Source organism: Microtus oregoni, unplaced genomic scaffold (assembly GCF_018167655.1).
Source record: "Microtus oregoni isolate MIOR12 unplaced genomic scaffold, Mior012 000048F_ref0000485, whole genome shotgun sequence".
Taxonomy (NCBI): Eukaryota; Metazoa; Chordata; class Mammalia; order Rodentia; family Cricetidae; genus Microtus; species Microtus oregoni.
Window position 1 is genome coordinate 15,940,074 of NW_024543222.1, and position 24,294 is coordinate 15,964,367.

The window sequence follows — 24,294 nt, forward strand, 5'->3', positions numbered from 1 at the left end:
TCAGAGTTCATTAATGAGAGCAACAGCATATTAATAATGCTCACTGTCAGATTACCCGGGAGAAAAGCATTAGGATTGCAGCCGTACTTTCTGATGAACCCGAAGACCAGGAAAGTGTCTGCTTTTGTTTCCTCAGGCTTGCCAGATGAGAAGGGCCGACTACAGATCCTTCACATCCACACAGCCAGGATGAGAGGGCACCAGCTGCTGTCTGCGGACGTGGACATCAAGGAACTGGCCGTGGAAACGAAGAATTTCAGTGGTGCCGAGCTGGAAGGCCTGGTGCGAGCAGCGCAGTCCACGGCCATGAACAGACACATAAAGGTCAGGAAACTGAGTGAGCGGTGGAGCCTATGGTCTGAGTGCCTGCCACCATTTTTTCTCTCTCTACCACACAGGCCAATGTCAGGAAACTCAGTGAGCGGGCGGGGCCTATGGTCTACGAGTGCCCACCATTCTTTCTCTCTTTACCACGTAGGCCAAGAAGAGTAATGCCCACTTTTTGGGTCAAGAAAGGTGGGACAAGGGTTAGTTGTCCACTGGAGGACAAATGGCAGCCTGCCCAGTGGTGACCACCAGTTTATTTAGTTGCTACCGAATGACAGACAGAAGATCCCGAAGGTTGTTGTTTTGAACCTTTGTCCACTCTTAAGTTAAAATATGTTAAAGAAGCTGAGTCTTCCGCATCCAGGAGCTGTCTCATGCAATGAACACTGAATAATTGCTATTTTTCAAGTTTTGAGCTGGATACCCAAGATGTGAATCTTGAACTTTTCCCTCGAGGGGCTCAGAGTCAGAAAAACGGACTAGTAGAATGTATGAGTTCCTGATGTGTGTGTGTGTGCTGCTAAGGGTTGAACTTGGGGCCTTAATGCATGTTTTGCAAGCACTCTACCGCTGAGCTGCAGCCCTTTTTATTATGGTCTTGTTAATTTGCCCAGGCAGGCCTTGAGCTTGCCACATACCAGAGGCAAGCTTTGAGCTTGTGATGCTCCTGCTTCAGATTCCTGTGTAGCTGGGATTACAGGCAACTTCCACTATGCTTGGCGTAGTACAGGCACATCATAGATACTGTGGTAAAAATACGTATCAGGGTCCTGTTATTTTGCTAGTTAAGGTTTGCTAGGTAAGTGCGCTTGGGTCTTTCTCATGCTGCAGTTACTCCGTAGCTCCCAGTCTTCTGTCTCGTGCCTTTCTCCTGACCTTCTGATTCGCCTGTAGGAATACCACCTGGGTGTTTTCTCTGATCTCAGAGAGAAGATTCTCGAACCACTTTCCCTTCTGCTCCTGTTTCTTTTTATCCAGCTCCCTAGGTTAAGATTGCAGAGTCACCTCTGCTGCACACCTGCGTCCTATTGTCAGGTCACCTGCTCATCAAGGGGTCTGTCCAGAGCCGTGTTTTTCCACTACTGTTGCCACTGCCCACTTCCTCTTCACTAACTGTCCTGGTTCAGATCCTTTTACCTTCATGGTAGCCATGTCTGCAAAGCAAGGGCATAGTCCCTCACCTGGGACTAACTGGCCCCTCCAGATGTTCCCCCAGTTTATCTCTACGTATTTCGGCCAAACTGAATAGTTACCGGCTACCAAACTTTATTTTGTTTTTAGCCTTTCCATTCTTGCTGTTTCGTTTTCGTTTTGTTATTCTTCTATGAACTTCTACACTCTTTGTTTACCTGGTATGTGCAGTCTTTTTTGTTTGTTTTTTGTTTTTTCGAGACAGGGTTCTCTGTGTAATGGCCCTAGCTGTCCTGGAACTAGCTCTGTAGACTAGGCTGGCCTTGAACTCAGAGTGATCCACGAACCACCTGCCTCTGCCTCCCGAGTGCTGGAATTAAAGGCGTGCACCACCACTGCCCAGCACTTAAACCTTTCTGATTTTCCCTTCCAAGAGTGCTGTACTGTCTTCCTTCCTTGTGGCGGACCTCTCGACCGACGAGGAAGAACAACCACCACATCAGGATTCCACTCAGAACACGCTTTACTGGAGTGCCCTTGATTGATAGGGAGCATGAAACAAGAGGGTCAGGAAAACAAGGGGCAGGAAGGGAAGGGCAGGGAGAGCATGAAGCGAAGGGGCAGGGAGTTAAGGGGAGAGACAGCATGAAGCGAAGGGGTAGAGGGCTCTTAGGCAGCTGCTTAAATAGGGAATTGGCACACGGGTCGCCCTGTGATTGGCTGCCACCAACAGCTGACACCAGACCTTATCAGGATAGGCTCAAGGATCCTCATCCACCGAGCATGCGGGAAGGGGGGGTGGGACGCGCAGCTCTCAAAGGCATAGCCAAATATGGAGTTGTTTGTTTCCAACAAGACAGGATGTCTGCGCCATCTTGTAATGGCGATCCTGTCCGGCTCACTACACTTCCTGAAGTAGTCACATATCATGTGTGATTCCTCCAGCTGACTTTGACTCCAGATAGTTTATCAGGCAGGTGTGGGTCTCAGAGAGAAAGGCATGAAGCATGCAAACCTTATGACTTGAATTGATCACCAGACCCATGTAAAGGCAGAAGAGAACCAAGTCCACAAAGATCACACGGATTGTCACCCCCCCACATACATACATACATACACACTAATATTTTAAAATGTAAATAAAAATAGGTTTATTACTTTCTGTACTTGGTGGTTATGAGCTTTTGTCCTTGTAGTTGGAGGCTAAAGCAAAAGATTTGCTTAAGTTTAAGGCCTGCTCGAAGTACAGACCAAATACCAAGCCAGCCAGGATTACATAGCAAGATTCTGTTTTAACACCCCCATCAAAAGAAAAAGTTTATTTAGTACCAGCTGTATGCCATATGCTGTACAAGGAGTTAAAACTTTTTAACTGCAAAGAATTTAATTGTCCTACTATTGATCAACATACATCCATATACAAGAATAGAAAATATGCCAGGCAATAGTGGCACACACCTTTAATCTCAGCTTTTGGGAAGCAGAGGCAGGAGGATCTCCGTGAGTTCAAGGCCAACCTGATCAACAGAGCAAGTTCCAGGACTATAGGCAGAGATTGCTCGTTTGTTTCTCGGCCTCCCAGACCCAAAATAGTCACACAGAAACTGTATTAATTAAAACACTGCTTGGTCAGTTAGCTCATGCATATTTCTAGCTAACTCTTACATCTTGAATTAACCCATTTCTATTAATCTATATATCACCACAGGGCTTACCGTAAGGTGCATCTGTCTCCTTCAGCAGTTACATGGCATCTCTGACTCTACTTTCTTTCCTCCTCTCTCTGCTTGGAATTCCCGCTTTACTCTATTCTGCCCTGCTGTAAGCCAAAGCAGCTTTATTCATTAACCAATGGTAACAGAACACATTCACAGCCTATAAAGGGGAATCCCACATCACCTCTCCTTTTCTGTCTATTAAAAAGAATGGTTTTAACTTTAAATTAGCAAGATTACATACAACAAAACAGTTATCACATACAACAAAACAGTTATCAAACAAGAATTATAGTTACAATGTTTAGTCCATTCACATTTGGCAAATTAAGGAAAATACTCTATCATCTATTCTATCTTTGTGAGCCTAAAGTTTTATGATTATAGCTATCTTTCTTTAACTCCATTAAAGACTTCAGAAGGATATAATATTACCTAAGTAAGCAGGAAATGCATTGTAAGTAACTTCCAAAACTCTAGAATTGATAGAGACATCTTGTTGAGTGGATAGTCACCCAAAGTTCTTCTTTAACATTGGGACATCCATCTTTAGCCTACAGGCCCATAGTATTCATCAGACTTTTCCATGAAGCAGGAAATTTCAAAGACAGGTCTGCCTGTATTGTCAGTTTGTCAGTTACTTTCTTCTGTGTCCTGCAGAATGTCTGGCAGACTCTTATGAAGCAGGAACCTTGAAGGACGGTCTCACCTTTAGATAAATTTAGCAGTCATTTTTCTGTGAGTCCTGCATGTCTAGTTCATACAGCATAACTTTGAGCAGTCCCGGCAGGAGCAGTTTCTTGTCCAAATGGTTTGCAAACTCCATAAGGAATTCCCTCCTTTCTCTATTCTACCTTGCTGTTGGCCAAAGAAGCTTTATTTATTAACCAATGGTAACAAAAAAAAATTCACAGCATACAAAGGGAAATTCTACATCACAGGACAGCCAAGGCTATACAGAGAAACCTTGTCTCAAAAACAAACAAACAAACAAACAAAAGAAAATGCAAGAATAATGCATGGTAAAGGAAATGATGAGGCTTCTTATGTGATCAACTCACGGGATGAGAGAAGTCTTCCTGGAGGAACTTTCCAGAAGGATGTGTGTAAAGGGGACGTTTCCTGAGGCACAGGGACACAAATAGCAGGATAGGTTAAATGCTGTCACTCTTTACGGGCATCCTGTCATTGGTGCTAGACCACACTTGACCAGTCCCAGCCAACCACTAGTTCTTCTGAATAAAACTTCAAAAATACAGTTATGTCCATTAACTTCGTTTATTTGTGGCTATATTTATGCTATCATGGCAGAACTTAATTTTGCAGTCAAATTCTATGTGAACTGTAAAGGATTTTACAGAAAAAGGTTCCTTGTCGGTATTCTAACCTTTAAGTCTACATCTTATTCATCTTGGAAGTCCCACAGTTCCCTTAAACACTGAGCACATAGTACATGTAGTTTTTAAACTTTTTATCAAATGTATCTATTTGTGTGTGTGGTAGGAAGTTGGGCAGTGAGTACCTTTTACTTGCTGAGTCTTCTCACATCCATGTATGTTTTGTAAGGAAGTAAACCTACATATGTATCCTTTTTAAAAGTCATTTATTATTTCTGTTTATGAGAGAACAACAAAAAGAAGAAGAAGAAGAAGAGGAGAGGTGTGGGATGCACACATACCCGGGCACTTGTATGGAGGTCATGGACAGCCTTGCAGAAATTGTTTCTCTCTTGCAGCTTTGTGTGTGGTGTGGGTCCAGAGAGTGTTAAGGTCCTCAGGCCTGCACATCAGACACCTTCACTGGCTGGGTTGTCATGCCAGCCCAATATATGTATTCTTAACCAAACTCTGTCCATATTCATAATTTCCCTACACAGCAGCAGGAACTCTTTAGCCCATTTTCCCAAAGGTTTAGACAGTATGAGGATATAGTATTGGGCCTGGATAATATAGATCCATCCAGCTATGATGATTCTGTTTTGTTTTCATTATTCCTCCTTGATATAAACAGTGTAAATTAAGGGGCCAGTGAGGTGACTGAGTTGGTGAAGGTGCTTGCTGCCAAGCCTGACAACCTGAGTTCTAACCCCAGAATCTACCTGGTAGAAGGAGAGAAGTAATTCCTGTAAGTTGTCCTCTGACCTCCACAAGCACATAGTGTCATGTGTGCCCCACCCACACATACACACCTTACACACACACACACACTAATTGTGTGTGTGTGTGTGTACACTTTTTTCTCATTAAAGACAGGGCTTCTCTGTATAGCCCTGGATGTTGTAGAACTCACTCTGTAGACCATGTTGGCTTCAAACCCAGAGATTCACCAGCTTCTGCCTTTGAAGTGCTGGAATTAAAGGTGTGAGCCACCACACCACTGGCTCACTAATAATAAATTTAAGAAATGAAATTTAAAAGTTGTTTATAATTTTAAAACACCTATAGCATTCAGTAGTTTATTATGATATTCAAGTCTTCAGGGCACAAAAATCAAATTTTATTTCTACGTCCTTTTCAAAACATTTGGGCCAAAGCAAAGATTGAGCGTGGCCGACTAGACAAACCTTCCCGGTGGGCAGTAGTTTTAGGTTCCCTGAAACAAGCAGGACGTCCTGAACTGCCTGTGTTTGTGTCATTGTACTTGAATGCGTGTTCTTGCTCAGCTCACCCTCACATGACATCTGGCTGTTGAGAGGGGTTTCTGCTTCAGCTGGAGAAGACTCCTAACCCGGATTTCTTGTCGGATCTGCTGAAAGGACTGATAGGCGAGGTCCAGCTGGAGCAACTCCCCGGGCTGCGCTTGTGAGCTTCGGTGTTCTTCCTTCCGTAGACCTTTGGCTGACTAAAGCCATTCTTCCCTTAATTTCGGAGGAACGATAAGAGCCTGGAAAGGTCAGGTTTAGAAGGTTACGAAGCGTAAGGGTGACCACTTGATATTTGCTGGTGTTGAAATACGAGCTTATGAGTTTGTGTCTAAGCTGGAAGGTGTTACTGCTTCTGTATTGATTAGCCGACACGAATAAAATGCAGAACATAGCTTATTAATGCAACCAGAAGGGGAAAAAAGGTTTTTTGAATGAGTAGAAGTTTAGAATCGTAGAGTTTTAGGAATAAAGTTGTGTTGATATTGATAAAATAGTAGGCATTAGCTAGGAAACACTGCGCTTATTTTAATGAACAAGCAGAAATAAGTTGGCACTAGAATATTATTTACAGTTAGATAACTTTAAAAATTCCTGCAGTGCCTAAAGACAATTTTATCTCCTCCCCTTACTCCTTGCCATTTTAATTCACTTATAATCTGTTGTTTTTGACACAGTGTCCCGTCCTATCTGTCTTCACTGTGTAGTCCAGGCCGACCCAACCTAGAGCTCTCTCCTCCTGCCCCAGGCTCCTGAGTGCTGGCACTGCACATATAAACTACAATGTCTGGCTTAAATTATATATGTGACATATAACAAAATCATGTTTATAGGCTAATTTTGGTACATTTATGCAGTGTACAATGAGAGGGTTGGGGTCGCTGGCATACTCATGCACTTCTTGGTTTGGGGACCATTCAGAATCTCTGTACCAGCAGTTTTGAAATAAGCACTAGTATGCTATCCATGAGAACCACCTTCTCCATCCCCTCACACCCAAGGCCTCTGGGAACCACTTGTGTTTGTATTTTTAGGCAATGTCTCAGTAGATCAGGCTGGCCTCAAACTCCAGAGCCTCCTGCCTCGGTCTCTTTAGTTGCTAGGTCCCTGTAGGTACTGCCTTTAGGGAAAACTGAGATATCATCCAAGGGGCCTTAACGTTAGAAAAGCAAGCCCGCCCTCCAGCTTCTCGCTTGGAGATGGGAATTCTTCCTCCTACACATGCCCTCCCTCCAGGACCCTTGTCTTGTTTAGGATTTCAGCATTCCAAACCGAAAGCTCCAACAGCCCTCCGTTCCCTTCTGCTCTCTGGAGCTAGCCAGCCCTCCGTTCCCTTCTGCTCTCTGGAGCTAGCCAGCCCTCCGTTCCCTTCTGCTCTCTGGAGCTAGCCAGCCCTCCGTTCCCTTCTGCTCTCTGGAGCTAGCCAGCGTTCGGGATCCACCTTTGCTGCACACTCATAGACACACTTACTATATAGAAGGGCATACGTTTAATTGTACTGAGAGTGTTATTTTTCATTTTCCAGTGTTTGGAAAACAGTGCATATCAGTACTTCTGATGTCCCTACATTATTTTGGACGGATGTATAGTAGTCTAGAACACTACCACATAAAAGATGGCTAGGCTGGGCATGGAAGTGAACTCCTGTGGAAAATGGTAACAGGAAGTCCACTCCGGGCCAGGAGTCTGAGGCTAGCCTGCACAAACCACAGGGCCAGAGCACTTGCACATTAGATTTCATGCTTTGGTTTTAGTTTCTTGGGGACTCGATACATATGAGTGAATGAGGTAGTAATCTATTTAACATTAAATTCTTTCTGGCTGTGACTGTTTCAGAATGCTGTCGGAACAGTGTCCGTCTGTCTCCCTATCCAGTAAGAGAGCCGTTTCTAGAAGGTCCATCTAGTTGTGTTTGTGGATACTGGTTTCATTGTCTCCTGCTATTGCCAGCGAGAACCACCACATCGGTTCTATTCCAGGTTGCAGGCTTGTTTTTGTTTCTCAGAAAGGCTCTGGGACTTGGTCTTTTTCTTTGATGTTCAGTGGGTTTGCCCTGTGTCTAGACAGGCTGGATCTCTTTCTATTGATCCCGATCAGCACTCATTGAACTGCAAAGACACACCTTTCTCCAGCTGTGGGAAATTTCCCCTCCCCTTCTAGTGTGTCCATCCTCTGCTTCTGAGACTGTGTAGGTGAGTGGCAGATTTTCCTTGCATTTTCATCTTTCTTGCGACTGTCACTTGTTGGGATTTGGAGCAGAAAAGTAAATAAATACATGTGTTCTGTTTGCCTTCTTGATCCAGTTTCCTAACATAATTCTTTTTATCCCTCAAGGCTGAGTTTTTCTTTTTAAATGTCTATTGTGTGTGTGTGTGTGTGTGTGTGTGAGAGAGAGAGAGAGAGAGAGAGAGAGAGAGAGAGAGAGAGAGAGGGAGAGAGTCTGTTCCTAAAGGAACATGACTCATATTTTATAATATCAATGGGAGGCTGATATGTGCCTAACATAGTTTTCTTTTCTAGTCACTGTTTTTTTAAGATGCCATTTTAAAAAAGCGATGATATTGATTTAAAAATGAAATTCTCTTGCTTTGTGCTATTGGGAGTGCGCCCAGTCACATTAGAAAAATGTGCTGCTATCTTAATCACTCATCAGGTCCAGGCAGCTCCGAGTGCTGAGAGAGACCTTGATGCGTCTCCAGATGTGCAAGTGTCAGCTCCAGGTGCAGGGAGCAGAGTACTTGGGGCTGGCACGTAGGTTCTTCAGTACAAATCAGTCTCCTGGTAACTCATGGTTCTTAAAGTCAGCTCGGACCAGAGTCATCTGTGGTACCTTCTGAAGCATGATTAATAAAAATTAAGGGAGAGAAGTTGAGGTTCAATCTGAAGATCTGAAAAGCAAAACAGCTAGCCACTGGCTCTTACTTTGACCTCAGTCTGAAATGGTGATGCTGCCTCCTAGAATCTCAGAATGAGACTGTGTCTGAGAGCTGTCTCCCCTGACTTATATTTCTCTCTAGGACTGGGATTAAAGACATACACCACCTGATTTCTATGGCAACTAGTGTGGCTGCCGGGATTAAAAGTGTGTGTCATTGTGGTTACTGGGATTAAAGGTGTGTGTTACCATAACCTGGTCTGTGAGGCTGACCAGTAGGACTGTTTTACTCTCAGATCTTTAGGCAGGCTTTATTAAAATACAATTGAAATGCCACTAAAACCTTCTAAAACTAGAGACGCCTGGGCCCTCCGCTGAACTGTTCAATGTCCTACAGGGTGGGACTGCTGGCATTTGCATGTCTGCAAAGACTCTCAGGGGCATCCTAATGTGCAGCCAAGGCTGGGCATCATTGTCCCTCAGTATTTTCTTGTGTTAAAATAGATGTAACCTTAGCTGTTTAATCGCACATTTTAGTGATATTAAATACATTAATAATGTACAGCCGTCACTACCACCTATATTCAGAACTCTTTTCATCTTGTAAGTCTGAAGCTTTGTATCTATTTTTTAAAAAGTAATTCTCTATTCTCATCTCCCAACACAGGGTAACCACGGTTCCACTTTCTGTAGGACCTTGGGTACTCTAACTATGTAATTCAAGTGGAATGACACAGTGTTTGTCTGTTTGTGAATGGGTTGTCTCCATCAACACAGTGTCTTCAAGGTCATTTGAGTGGTATGGTGCTCATTCCCTTCTTTCTAAGGCTGAATCGTACTCCATGGGTGTCCTTACCATGTCTGCTTATCTGTACATGTGTTGGTGAACATCTGGGCTGTTTCCTCATCTCCACTGCCCCGCTCCATGCTCTTGTGAACATGGCTGTAAAATGCCAAAGACCCAGTTTCTGCTCTCCGGGTGTCCATCCAAGGAGATGTGGTTGGATCATGAGGCAGTCTCAGTTTTCCTTCCTTTTTTCACCTGAGACAGGGTTTCTCTGTGCGGCCCTGGCTGTGCTGGAACTCGCTCTGTAGAACAGGCTGGCCTCGAACTCACAGAGATCCACCTGCCTCTGCCTCAGTCCTGGTTTTATTTGTGTGAGGAGCTTTTGTGTTTTACATTCCTATCAACACCCAAGGGCTCTAGTTTCTCCAAACCCTTGCCATCATTTATTTTCTGACTTGTTTTGTTTGGTTGGGGTTTTTGTAGTCATAGCTGCCTTTTCATAAGGTGAAATTTCATTGTGTTTTTGTTATGTGGGGGTTTGAAAACAGGGTACTGGTATATATCCCATACCGGCCTTGAACTTGCCACCTTCTTGCCTTAGCCTCCTGACTGCTGGCATGCACCACACTTCACTTTGTGTAGTTCTTTAAGAATGAGCGGTGCCGGCCATCTTTTCATGTGCTCCTCCTGGGCATTCACAACATCTAGGAAGGCTCTAGAGGATGGCTGACGTTTGTCCACGGTCAGATGCCTTGTCTCCTTCCTTAGAGGAAATGTCTGTTCAGGTACCTAGTTTTTGTTACCGGGTTTTAGGAGCTGTATTTATTCTAGCTCTCTATCCCTTTAGCATATATGATTTGCAGATATTTGAGAATTTAATATGTGACAATATTCTTTTAACTCTTCTGTTCTTAGGCTGGGGATACTGCTAAGTTTTCTAAATTCTTTTGTTTTATTTATTCTCAGGCCAGTACTAAAGTGGAAGTAGACATGGAGAAAGCAGAGAGTCTGCAGGTGACAAGAGGAGACTTCCTGGCTTCTTTGGAGAATGACATCAAACCGGTGAGTGTGCATGAGTGTGCATGTAGCGTGATGACTGCTACTATGGAAGAGGGAAAGTGCCCTTCTGCCTTGTGCTTCAGGACCTGTTGGTCCCCATGGCTTTCTTTACACCCTGAGAGATCTTACCATAGTCCCCAGTGGAATACTGATGGCTCGGCCTTCGACCAGTCCTTTCTGTAAGAGATCTTACTGTCTTACAAGGTCGCCCATTTGGCTTTGAGATTTTTTATTTCTTGGTTCTTCATAGAACTTAGTAGTCTTTCAGGTTTTTACATAACCTCAAGCTACAGCAACTTAATTTCAGTCCTTCCTTTCCATGTCAGCTCCCATGACATTGAGAACAAACCCTCGGGAATCGAGACGATGGCTCGACAGTGAAGTGTGCGCTGCTCTTACAGGGAACCCAAGTCAGTTCCCAGCGCCTGTCAGGCAGCTCACAACTGTAATCCAGGGCCAGGGGATCCGATGCCCTCTCTGGCTCCAGGGGCACTGCATACACATGGCATTCGCACACACGCTCACACATGTGTACACACAGACACATGCACACTTACACATGAATAAATAATAAAATGAAATTTGACAAAGAAAAGAAGAGAAAATGCATACTCATATCTTGCCCTTTCTCACTCCCTGCCTCCCCACATCTCCAGAAAATCCCAATTTGTGCTCAACACCCCCCCCCCCCCCAGTTGCTGTAGTTTCTAAGATTCTTAACCATCCTAGATACCTTTGGGGACAAATGCTAGATTGTCTTAAAATGCACTGGAATCAGTCATGATTAGAACGGGAAAATGTATTGTTACGTTTAACTTATTATTCTAGAAAATAACCAGCCACTAACATTTGAGTCACCATTGTCTAGAACCCAATAAAAACTGCTGAAAAGCCTAGGGCATTGTGTGTGTGTGTGTGTGTGTGTGTGTGTGTGTGTATACACAAGTATTGTGTAGCTAGGTTTTTGTCCCTTTGAAATTTTTGTTTTTTCAAGAAGAGTTTCACTGTATAGCCCTGGCTGTCCTGGAACTCACTTTGTAGACTAGACTGGCCTTGAACTCAGAGACCCGCCTGCCTCTACCTCCTGAGTGCTGGGATTAAAGGTACGCCCCACCACCAATTTTTTCTTTATTTTTTTTCTGGCAAATTTTTTTTCTTTATCATAGAAAATAATGGGTTGGGCTGGAGAGATGGCTCAGGGGAGATCTCTGCCTGCTTTCCCAGAGATCCTGAGTTCAATTCCCAGCACACATGGTGGCTCACAAGCATCTATAATGAGATCTGATGCCCTCTTCTGGCCTGCAGGCATACATCCAGGCAGAACACTGTATACATAATAAATAAATGAATAAATAAATAAATCATTTAAAAAAAGAGCATGATGGGTTACATTGTCATCTCTTCATACATGTATATTTTTTGGAGCTTTTTCTCGTCATTCTTAAATGAATCTCGGGTATACAGAACTGTACTAATCTTTCTGATTTTTAATTTAATTTTATTTTTGGCCTTTCAAGCCAGAGTTTCTCTTTGTAGCCCTGGCTTTCCTGGAACTCACTCTTGTAGACCAGGCTGGCCTCGAACTCAGAGATCCGCCTGCCTTTGCCTCCACAGTGCAGAGGGATTTGCATGGGCTACCTGAACTCCTGCCATTGTGCTCAATCTCAGCCCTCAGCTTGGTTCTTCTCCAAAGTCTCCATGGGCTTAGACCTGATTTTATTACCAGTTTTTATCCAATGCCTTGGGGGATGAGATAGCTTTTTGTTTCTTCGTCAGAAATCATTTAATCCAAAATGTCTTTCAAGAGGACATGGCAAGGAATGGGTTGTGTGACCCAAACAGCACAGTTACAGAGACAGAAAGATCAGATAGTTTGGTTTCAATACCAGTGACTAAAATGCTTTAAACTGCCCTTGACTCAATAGGCATTTGGCACAAACCAAGAGGATTATGCAAGTTACATTATGAATGGAATCATCAAGTGGGGTGACCCTGTGACTCGTGTCCTGGATGATGGAGAACTGCTGGTCCAGCAAACTAAAAACAGTGACCGTACACCGCTGGTCAGCGTCCTTCTGGAAGGTAAGAGGAATGGCGTGACGGCCTTAAAGTTTAAAAAAATACAGAAAAGACAGCATTTGTTTTCAAAAGCTATTTGGTAGTTTTCGGAAAGGTAAATAGATTTCAGTTCTAAACTTTGTTCATGATTAGCAAAATCTATCCCAGCCTATGTGCCGATATTGGGACAGATTGAAATAGGGGAGAAGAATGTCACCGACAAATGACAGCATCTAGTTTTCTTCCAGGGGTGTATTTCTGTAGTACTTAATAGATTGATACTGTGTAGCTCAGTGGAGGAACTTGTGATGTGGATACAAATACAGACGAGCACCAGTCTTGTCATAGAGAAGACTTGTAAAGAAATCCTGCAGGGCAGTGGTGGTGCACACCTTTAATCCCAACACTCGGGAGGCAGAGGCAGGCGGATCTCTGGGAGTTCGAGGCCAGCCTGGTCTACAAGAGCTAGTTCCAGGACAGCCAGTGCTACTCAGAGAAACCCTGTCTTGAAAAACCAAAAAATAAAAAGATAAATAAGTATGAGCAAAGTGTCCAACATGCCCCCCCAGCCTGCCAAGAGGCAGGTTTTAGGAAGAAAGATCGCTAACTCACTTTTGAGCAGCTAGAGTCCAGGTTCCTGTAGGATAACCTGATTGGCAGTGTTGACTAGCTCATTTGACGTACAGGTCTGAGCTCACGGGTGCAGTGTGGCCGTCCTAGCTCAAGATCTGCCCCTGTAGTCACAGGAGTGGAGACAGTCCTTTAAAGAAAGGGTGTGCATGAGATGCAGACAGGGCCTGGAACTTTTATCTGAGACTTGTTAACTGTTCAGGACTAAATAGAGCAGGAAAAAATGACAAGGGAGGCTAGGCAAGAATAATGGAGAGGAGGAGGAAGGGAGAGGGCGTGCTGTCAGGAAGCCAAAAAAGGCATTTCAGGACAGAGGCGTTGTATTGAATGCTCCTAACAGGCCAGAAACATACCTGTGTGGAGTTCAGTGACTTTGGTCGGACTCTGACCAACGTGGGTGGAGGCCTTACAGCTGGGGGAGAGTGGGAGCAAGACAAAAGGTCAAGCAGGCAGGGAGATCGTAGGGAAGTTCCCCTTTAAAGATGAATGAAGGGGTAATGTTGAGTATGAAGTCTGGAAAGAGGGTTTGGGTTTATTTATTGCGTTTTCAGATCTGCAAAAACATATTTAAATGCCATTGGAAATGTGGCAGGAGAGCGAGGGGCTGTCACTAATGTCCCATTCCAGAGAGGATGGCAAGGAAGGATTGATTGGCTAGGACAGAAGGAGGGACCTGTCTTCCGGTGTGTGGGCAGGGGGTCTAAATGTAGGTGACTTTGTGGGTTTGGTTGCCTCCGTGAGCATGAATGAGTTCAGCCTTCTAGCCATCTAATAAAGCAGTGTTCCCCTGCTCCCGTGTCACCTCCCAAGAAAACTGCATTCTTGTTTCCAAGAGAAAAAAAGATTTGATACAACTAATAAGTCACGTCCTGATAGGCATCTGGATACATTTTCTTCTTTTCAGAAGCAAAATCCTTGTGTTCTTGCTTAGTCAGAAGGTTGGAAGATTAAGGGACTGTGAGGAAGCGGGAAGGCATGCGTTTCACCATACTTTGGAGAAATGCTAATCAGTTCATTAAGTGTAGTTGCTAATAAATAAAAGGAAACATGTCTGCTGTGAAACTGTCAGGAAATGTTAATGAGCAACTAGTTGAGACCTCAGAGCCTGTGGATAAAAGTTTCAACTTGTTTGATGCCCTGTGCTTAGGTTGGCTTTTTTCCCCCACCTGTCTCTTTATGCAGGCCCTCCTCACAGCGGGAAGACTGCCCTAGCTGCAAAGATTGCAGAGGAATCCAACTTCCCCTTCATCAAGATCTGCTCCCCGGATAAGATGATTGGCTTTTCTGAGACTGCCAAGTGTCAGGCCATGAAGAAGGTATCAAGATTTTGATTTTCGTTTTAATTTCTAGTCTCAGGTGAGTGTGTGCATTTGTGCACACACACATACATGTACTTATACACACATGGGTACAAAGCTGAAGCAGCTCCGACCTCAAACAGGCCTGTCAGCAGAACTTGAGAGTGGACGGTGACTGCTCAGATCCTAAAACTTTATCGTGCCTTTTAGCCTTCCAGATTTTACTGTCTTAGTACATATCAACATTAATATTCACCTCTTGTCTATCTAAATTCGATAAAGAAAAATCATTTCAGATGGTCGGGCAGAGAGGAATAAATTCTTTTATGTTTTGTTGTTTTAGTTCTTTATCAGCATACAAAGCCAAACTGTTGAGAGTTGACCGTAGTTTTGAAACGAACAGAGATTAAAATGCCTGTCGAAGTTTTTCCCAAAAAGCCCTGCATAGGACAGTTGTGTATGACATGGGAAAGAAGACCACGCTTCTCAGCAGAATCCCTTCTCACCCTTCTCCAAGCCACTTTCTGAATCTGCACTCTGAGCTGTTAGTGGACTTAGAGAGACACGGTAGAATTAGGATCATCTGGTCTAGCTCACCTGCATCCAGGCAAGAACCGTGTAAGACCTCTGGAATAGCAGCTGCGGTTTTGGCGCACACCTTTAACCCCAGCACTTGGAGGCAGAGGCAGGTGGATCACTGTGAGTTCGAGGCCAGCCTGGTCTACAGAGTGAGTTCCAGGACAGCCAGGGCTATACAGAAAAATCTTGTCTCTTTTCACTTGGTAGCCTGTGTTGATGTTGATACTCTAAAAATTTTGCATACTTTTGGTTGTTGTTCTGTTTTGTTTGGATGAGCACATGGCGGCCAAATATTTACACTTGAACTCTTTCTCCAGACTGCCCCCCAAGCTAGTGTTTTCCCTCTAAAGGTGACCCTTAAGCTACTTGTGTTGAGACTTGAAGTGACCCTTGGAATGTGTAGTCACTGAACTTGGCGCCCAGGGTAAAACTGGTTGTATCTGCATTGCCTTAAACCACTTCTGTGCTTGTTCAAAATCAGTAGCCTGTGCAGATGGCAGCTGACTCCATTGCTTTCCAGCTGCTGCCCAAGATGTGGGTGGATGGCCCTTGTTGTTCTATAAAGTTTAAAAGTACTTCAGGCTTCTGCAGATCAAAGCTACCTTGTGAGTGTGAGATAGTATCATTTTTATTATTTTAATCTCTTGCAAATTGACTTGAGGGGGGGATGGTACTATGTGCCGATTTTAGAGGCTTAAATGGTTAAATTAATGACTTAATAACTTATGATTTAATCTTTAAATTGCTGAAGCCTTTCAAGGTAGAGTTTTAGATGAGCAGAAAGCTAAGGAATATAAAGCTAAAGAGCCTGTATGAGCTTCTTCAAGATCGTTCTGATTCATGATTCCGTGTCTGGATCATCCACCTGCTCTTCAAATTACAAAAAAAAAAAAACCCAAAAAACTGCATTGACAGAATAATAAATAAATCTACATTAGACGTTTTGTTTTCCTTGGAGGGGGGAAATATTATTTTCTGTAACAAAACTTCATAACAGGGAAAATAATGGAGCATAGATGTCCTAGAAACATGCCAGGAATATTGTGAGACTTTGCCAGCACTTTCCTTCTTGTTACCTAATGGCTGCCTGACTAATGCCTGAGGCCTCAAACCGGTTTCAGTACTCCAGGTCTCCCAGGTTGATTCTGAAGATGAAGCGTGAACACGTCGTTCTTCAGTCCTTCTAGTTGCCTCCCCCCCCCCGCCGGCCCCACAATTTCAGTGCAAGGATGGGAACGGGGTCTTTTAACATTCTTTTCAGACCACAGATAATTTGTACTGTTTTATTCTGAAAAAAAGCATTTCTTTCCTTTTAAGTATCCTCTCTCCATATAGCTTTTCTTAGTAACAAAAATAATGGGGAGGGGAGGTGGAGGGAGTGGGAGGAGGAAAGGGAGTGGGAACTGGGACTGATATGTAAAATGAGAAAAAATAGTTTCTTAAAATAAATAAATAGAAAGTACAACGATAACAGATTAAAAAAGTAAAATATACCTTTAATCCCAATACTTGGGAGGCAGAAGCAGGCAAATCTTTGTGAATTTGAGGCCAGCCTGGTCTGCAAAGCAAGTTCCGGGAAAGCCAGATCTGTTACACAGAGAAATCCTGTCTCGAAAAAAGATTTTTAAAAAAAGTAAAATAATCTGTATTTGAATTTATCCTTTAGTTTTCTGTTAAGAATGCTGTGCACATACATACACATGTTTGTGTGCACCTGTGTGTGCAGTTACAATGTACTGAAGAGCACATTGGGCATACCACTTGAAACTCAAGATGTTGTGACGCGCACCTTCAATCCCAACACTTAGGAGGCAGAGGCAGGTAAATCTCTGTGAATTGGGGGCCAGCCTGGTCTATAGAGTGAGACTTTATCTCAAAAAAAAAAGGAAATCATAAATAAATGAAGCATAATTGCAGCTAATCTGAGTATTATTAACTGATTAGTACCCATTTACACAGTTCCCTCTGGGAAGTGAAAACAGCCTACTGCAAAGGACCTGAGTTCAGTTCCCAGCACCCACATCGGGCGGCTCACAACCACTGTAACCCTGGCCTTAGTTTTAAGGGGACCGGATACTTCTGGCCACTACAGGCACCTGCACTCACGTACCCAGGCACATACACAGAATTTAAAAGGAATAAAAATATTTTTTAAATAGTTTTTGTTTGGGTTGTTTTCAAGTTTTTTTTTTTCACAGTTAGAAATAATATTCTACCTGGGTGGTGGTACCCACGCCTTTAATCCCAGCACCCGGGAGGCAGAGGTTGATGGATCTCTGTGACTTCTAGGCCAGTCTTGTCTATAGAGCAAGTTCCAGGACTGCCGGGACATAGAGAAACCTTGTCTTGAAAAACAAAACAAAACTCTGTGTGTGTGTGTGTGTGTGTGTGTGTGTGTGTGTGTGTGTGTATACATACATACATACACACACATACATATATACGCATATATATATGTATATATATTATTCTATAGAATTATCAAGCTAGAGGAATCATTGCCCCACATTTTTGTTAGATTTTTCTTAGGTTGATTAACATCATGTGACTAAATACTTGGGTTTTGATTCAAATACACCTGAATTTGAATCCCGTCTCTGCCACACTTACTAAGGTCTCTGTCACCTTTAGTAAATTATTTTCTCTAAAAGCCTTTCAGCCTTTTATCTTTTCATGTATGAAGGTGATGCTTCTTTGGAGCATGCTAGCACATACCTCAGTCCCAGCACTCAGTAGGCTGAGGCAGTAGGATTGCCACCTAGAGGCAGTGTGAGAATTAAATGAGATAGTGAATCATGTAGAGTAACATGCTATTCCTCGCACAGAATATGTACCTAATAAGTATGGTGGTCACTTTTACTTATTATTGTACAGGTTTCTGCTTATTACTTTAGGATGAATCTTCAGGATTTGGACTGCTAATATTCATTGATATTTTTAACATAAAGTTTTATTTTTTCAGAATATGATAAAATTACACAATTTCCTCCTTCTCTTTCCTCCCTCCATCCTCTCCCAGGCACCCCCTTGCCCATTCTCAAATTCATGGCTTCTTTTTCTGTAATTGTTGTTACGCATGTGTGTATACATACATATTCCTAAATATATAAATACAACTTGCTCAGTTCATATAATATTACTTGTCTGTATGTGTTCGGGGCTGACCATTTGTTACTGGGTAACCAGTTGGTGTGCTTCCCAGGGAAGACTATAAATCTCAGCACTCCTTAGTGCCTGGAGTCCCTGTGAGCTTTCCTCCTTCCATGTTGTTAACATATATATCTGTTGGTGTCCCCCTTGGTCAGGTCATGTTTAGGCATCCATGTTGGTGAGACTTGATGGGTTTGGTTTCTTGCATTTCTAGGAGACATATTGTCATAGCAAAAGAAAAAAATCTTAGTATTTGTGAAGATTTTTACATGTATTGCTATCAAACCTTTTATATAAAGATAATACTGGTTTTACATGGCCCATTCCTCCAGAAAGTTGTGCTAATTTATACTTGAATAAAATATGAAAATAATAAGTTTCTTTGGATTTTTGCCCTAGTTTAATGTTATTAAATTTTTCTTTTCCAATTAGCTAGGTTTTTAATTTAAGTGAAATGATAGGCGTCTAGTTCTTTCTTTAGCTACATTTTAATGGCTCTGGTAGAGTACCTGTTTAGCATATATGCAAGGCCTGGCACTCCTTCTGTGTGTGTGTGTGTGTTCAAATGTCCTGTAATTATAATAGTGTATAGGCGCAGAGATAACACAATGTGTTAATTTTGTTAAGTAGGAATGGTCTAAATTAGTTCTTTTTTTTAAAATATTTATTTATTTATTATGTATACAATATTCTGTCTGTGTGTGTCTGCAGACCAGAAGAGGGCAGCAGCTCTCGTTACAGATGGTTGTGAGCCACCATGTGGTTGCCGGGAATTGAACTCATGACCTTTGGAAGAGCAGACAATGCTCTTAACCACTGAGCCATCTCTCCAGCCCCCTAAATTAGTTCTTTCAACATTGTTGTTATCATTTTATTTCTTGGACCAGAGGCAGGTAGTTTATATAAAGAAAGACGGCCATAATTACACTATTGCTTTTCCCCCCCAAAATAATGGTGCAAGAATACATGAAAATAGTTTGTTCTCAATTCATTTAAAATTTATCTTTTACTTCTGTTTCTTTCTTTACTAATCCTTTCTGCGTGGTTAAACCCCACACTGTCAAGGTCTTTCTGAAGGACTGTCCTCTCCTTCTTGGTGGGGAGGGGGTGCAGTATGCTCATTCAGATATTTGAGATATTGGCAGATATTTCTCCTTTCCCCTATTTTATGTTTGCTTCCCAAACTTTATTTTGTTCTAAAATTTTAATTCTTTTACCCATTTTTGCATCTATACTGTAAAAATTTATTTTGCTGGCTGTTAATGACATTAAATGACGGGGACAGAACAATAGAATTTGATTTCAATTAATTACCTAATCATGGTGCTTCTGAGTACACACTTAGTATGGAGACAAAACAGACAAGCCAGATATTACTAAAATTGTTAAACAAAATTTAATAAAAAACATTGGCAATTTATAGAACTTCTATTAATAGCATGATTATTCTTATTTTCAAAGGTTTGGAAATTAGCGGAAGAAATCTTCCTTCCCACTAGCTTTTCGAAATAATCTTCTGTGAATATCCTACTGTGAGCCCTCTGCAAACTGCAGTCTGCACAGACAGTCATGGTGCCTAATCCTCCTCCTTTCAGGCTTTAGTCAGTACAAAGCAAAGCTGGAAACTGGATCTTCTGACAGCAGTTACTAAGCAACAGAATTTGGATGTTTTGGGTTGACATCCTAATATATCATGGAGCCGATTCAGTGAAGTTTGAGTGTGCAGGAGTTGAGCGGTGTGGGTGCTCCAGCCCTGGTGGACATCCCTTTTGGGTGAACACACCGTCTTTTGCCGCGCCTGTAAAGGAGGAGCAGAGCTCCGAGACCACGTGGCTTTTAGACGGTGAAGCACACCCTCTCTGTGGATCATCATAGTAAAAAATGTAAGACTTTTTCTTGAAAAGCAGGGAGAACAAATGAAGGATTTTAAGGTCAATCCAAGAAGCTTTAGTGCTTTGCCAGAACTTGAGGTCCACTTCCTGCATAGCCTGTTTGCTTGGTCTGCTCCCAAATTATTTTTAGAGACCAGAGATTATTACTGATAGTGGCAGTTTAAATTTGCTCATTTACGTTTTTATATGCTACCAACTATGATTAGCATATGTTTTCCACTAATTGCTGACAGATTTACTGCATCAGGGATTTTCAAGCCACGGGATTCCTCCTGTCACTGGATTTCTGCTAACTAGGTTGAGCTACTTCACACCAGCTTCTCCAGAATTGGAGTGAACCCTCCCAGGCTCCAAAAGAGAGAGTTTAGCCTCACTTCCTTAAGAGCACTAAAGAGGTTAGAGAAAGTGAAGGCTAGAGCTCCTTAGAGCACTCTTTGCTGTGGCTTGTGACTCTGAAAGGCCGGGATTAACATGGAGCTAATAACGCTGGCGTCCTCCCTGGAGCGTTCATGTCAGACCAGAGAAGCAGCTGCTGCCCCGCCCCTCCTCACAGGTGGCTCTAGCTGGTCTGAAGAGTCCAAGGCTGAGTGAGCTCTGTGCCTTGAACACTTGCAATGCCCTGCCCCCTCCCCAGCCTGCCCCCGTCCTTGCTCCTCAGTGCTTACACAGTGTGCTGAGAGGAGCCCCGGTTGTCTCTTCTGACCCTTAGGTCTGTGGACTCTCTGCCTTTACAAGGAAGGGAGGTGGTTCAGCGTGTTTAACAGTGCCGGGCTCCTCGGTGTCCACAGCTGGGAGCAGACTCTGGGAATCTGTTTCCTAGAGATTATCTCCATCCTTCAGGGCAAATCTCACCATTTCCACACAAACCCAGAGGGTTCTTCCTTCCACTCCTTCTTCAGTCCTTCCTTTTCCCTCCCTCCAGGCCTTCTTCAGGCTTCCTGCCTGATTCACTTGGCCCCCATCTGTCTGCCTGTCTGTCTATCTATCTAATTATCTCTCTACATAGTTGCTGACAGTTCTCCTGCGCTACGGGACACTCCTCGACGACTCGAGAATGATCGCACCTCCCTTAGATTAATCTTTTTGGAGTCTGTGAGGTGCGGCTCCTCGCTGTAGCTTCAGCCCACCTGGCTGCTGCAGGGTTGTGACATATTTGATCTAGAGCAGGCACCATGCACCTGCTGCGTGCTGCTACTGATGGCATGCTGTGACGGCATTCTAACTGGGGCAGTTTGCATGATCTTGTTGGGTTTTTTTCCTGTGTCTTTTCTTCCAATATCTCACCTCCTTATGAATTGATTTACATAAAATTATGGTAGAACTTTCCAGCTCAGTATGTAAATATCTCATTAGATTTAGGCTGGCAGCTAATCTCCTGTGTTTGCCCGTCAAGGTTGAGTCTTGTCTTAGTGAGCACTGTGCTGGGGCCCGGGCCAGGAAGCAGTTTCTGAGAAGACTACACATAAGTCAGGGATCCAGGGGAAGAGGGAAGACCTCATGTTAGACAAGTGACCAGATAAAGAGAAGCCTGTGTGTGTAGGGAGTGAAAGGGGTGTGTTTGCACATTCAAATCAGAGCAGAGGAGTCTGGGTTGGCTAGTCAAGTCAACCGGTCTTGGCGTGGCCTTGTCATGGTGAGAACATTGTTTGCAGGGCTGACTGTGAGCACTCCTCTCTCTGTAGCATTGACCACACTGAGAGCTGTTTGTCTTTTAAAATAAAAGTGCAAAACACTTTATATTAAATGAATACCATTGGTATTTTTTTTCTAAAATTCCAGGTAGCCTGTGTAATGAACTGTGAAGTTCCTTAGTTGTTTCCACTACATGACACAAAACAATCTGTTTACATACATACATACATACATACATACATACATACATACATACATTTCTTTCTCTTTTTTTAGAGGGCCCTGTGTAACCACAGCTAGCCTCAGACTTTCTTCTGCAGCTGAGACTGGCCCAGATCTGAGCTTGCTGCCTCCACCTCCCAGGTGTTAGAATTGCAGGTGGGCACCATCACACACCCAAATATGTCCCACATTTGCTACTAAAAGTTTGAGATGTAATTTACACATTGCACCAAAAAAGGAGAAAACCCGATTCAGGGGGCGTTGACTTAAAACAGCCGGCCAGGCCCGGATGCCCCAGGCTTCTGTCACTATAACCTATGACTTCCTAGCTTGAGAGGCAGGTGATATCCCTGCCCCGAAACCTTTAGTGGAGCTCCGAAAGGTGTTCCGCAAAGCGTTATTTTTACTGATTCCCTACGTTTACACAGTATGACAGTGGTTTTAATGCCAGTGCAAACTTCAGAAACAGGAAAGAACCACTGCTCTCAGACCTTCCCGTGGTCTTGAACTCTCTCACTCAAAGCAGAAAGTAGCCATCAGGAAACTGAGCAGCTCTTTGTCCCATCTCCTCTCCCTCTTTTTGAGCTAGGGTGGGGCGGGCCTGCTGAGTAGTCCTCTCCTTCCTGTCCAAATGTGTTCAACATCCATTCCCAAACTGATGCTTTGCCTCCTGCTCCTCCTTCATCGCCACCCTCACTCTTCCCTAGGTTGTTCCTCTCCGCCCCCGACGGCTGCAGAATCTACTCACTTCTCCATGCATCGACTTCCAGCCACCACTTCTCTCCTGATGCTCCACTGTCTCAGACTCTAACTCTCTTCTTGCTTTTCTGTACAGCAGCCTGGAAAATGGTTCTAAAATGTAGAACGGACATCTCAGTTCATCGTTTAAAACTCTAGAGTGGCTTTTTCAAAGAAATGCCTTTACAATAAATTTTTAGTTTACTGAATATTTTGGGATCTTCTCGGTCAGGCTGGGTGGTGGCAGCGCACGTCTATAATCCCAGCACTAGGGAGGCAGATGCAGGTGGAGCTCTTGAGTTCAAATCCAGCCTGGTCTACAGAGTGAGTTCCAGGACAGCCAGGCTACATAGTGAGACCCTGGATTTTTTTATTTTGTTTGGTTTTGTTTTTTTTAATAATTTATTTTTATTTTATGTGCATTGATGTTTTGCCTGCGTGTATGTCTGTGTGAGGGTGTTAGGTCCCCTGGAACTGGAGCCACAGACAGCTGTGAGCTGCCATGTGGGTGCTGGGAATTGAACCCTGGTCCTCTGGAAGAACAGTCAGTGCTCTTAACCACTGAGCCATCTCTCCAGTCCCCTTTGTTTGGTTTTGTTATGGGTGCTGTGTGTCCAGTTTTTTTGTCAGCTCCTCTTCTGCTTCCCCCCTCCCCCACCTCTCTGCCCACATGGATGTCCGCACATCTTTCTCTTATCAGCTAAACTCCAGCTGATTGCACCGCCTCCCCGAACGTCTTCTCTCTGGACCCTGACATGCAGTGTACTCATGTGCGCTCCTCCTTATTTAGATTTTGGCTTCAATGTCTTTTTTTTTTTTTTAATTTGGGAAACCATCCTTGATCCTTGTCCCCTACATTCCTATGTGGCTTGGGATACCTTCAGTTCTGCAATAGCCTGGAGCACCCCCAACTCTACAGGTTGGAGAGTACCCCTTCCAGGTAGTCCAATTAGGCTGGACCTCTTCCAGGAGGATGGGCTGGTCTTTGTTTCTCTGAGAGCCCTCGTTGCAGCTTGGCTTGCCTGAGAGCGACCCACAGCCCACTTTCTGTTTGCACAGTTTGGGGAAGGAGGGTCCTAGCAAATCTGGCGAGCTTCAGGGACTTCCTGAGGCAGATTGAGTTGTCACTTTCTTTCTTAAGAGCTTTCCCTACAGAATTGTTTCCATCTGGAAGGAAACAGCGACCCAAGAGTGACAGAGGGTAAAGGGCATGGACCAAAAGAACGAATCTCTACTAGAGGGGTTGATCTGACTGAATATATGGAGATGAAAACTGTGTTTGTGTTTATACCACGGAAGAGGTCACAAGGAACTGAGTTAAGACGGTGACTGTGGAAATTCCATGGTAGCCTTTCTTAACTATTAAGGACCATCTATCTCTGTGCAGGTTATTTTAGTATGAAAACATGTTGTTATTATTATTAGATTTATTACTTTATTTCTATACTTAATTCTAAAACTTCTATGGCTTAAGGATACCAACCAAGTAATATTGTTCTAGCTAAAGCATTATGTGGTAGGGCTGGGCAGTTTTTGCCACTGTGGTTCACCAAGGTTGTG

General features: G+C 43.5%; 1 protein-coding gene across 1 annotated transcript in view; it reads left to right on the forward strand.

Annotated features, from left to right (window-relative positions):
• Nucleotides 1–24,294, forward strand: part of Nsf (N-ethylmaleimide sensitive factor, vesicle fusing ATPase) — a 134,694-nt gene that overhangs the window by 84,659 nt on the left and 25,741 nt on the right. The window contains exons 12-15 of the mRNA XM_041635920.1: nucleotides 137–324; nucleotides 10,443–10,538; nucleotides 12,461–12,617; nucleotides 14,406–14,539. Of these exons, the coding sequence (XP_041491854.1) occupies nucleotides 137–324; nucleotides 10,443–10,538; nucleotides 12,461–12,617; nucleotides 14,406–14,539 (575 nt within the window). The remainder of the gene's footprint in view (nucleotides 1–136; nucleotides 325–10,442; nucleotides 10,539–12,460; nucleotides 12,618–14,405; nucleotides 14,540–24,294) is intronic.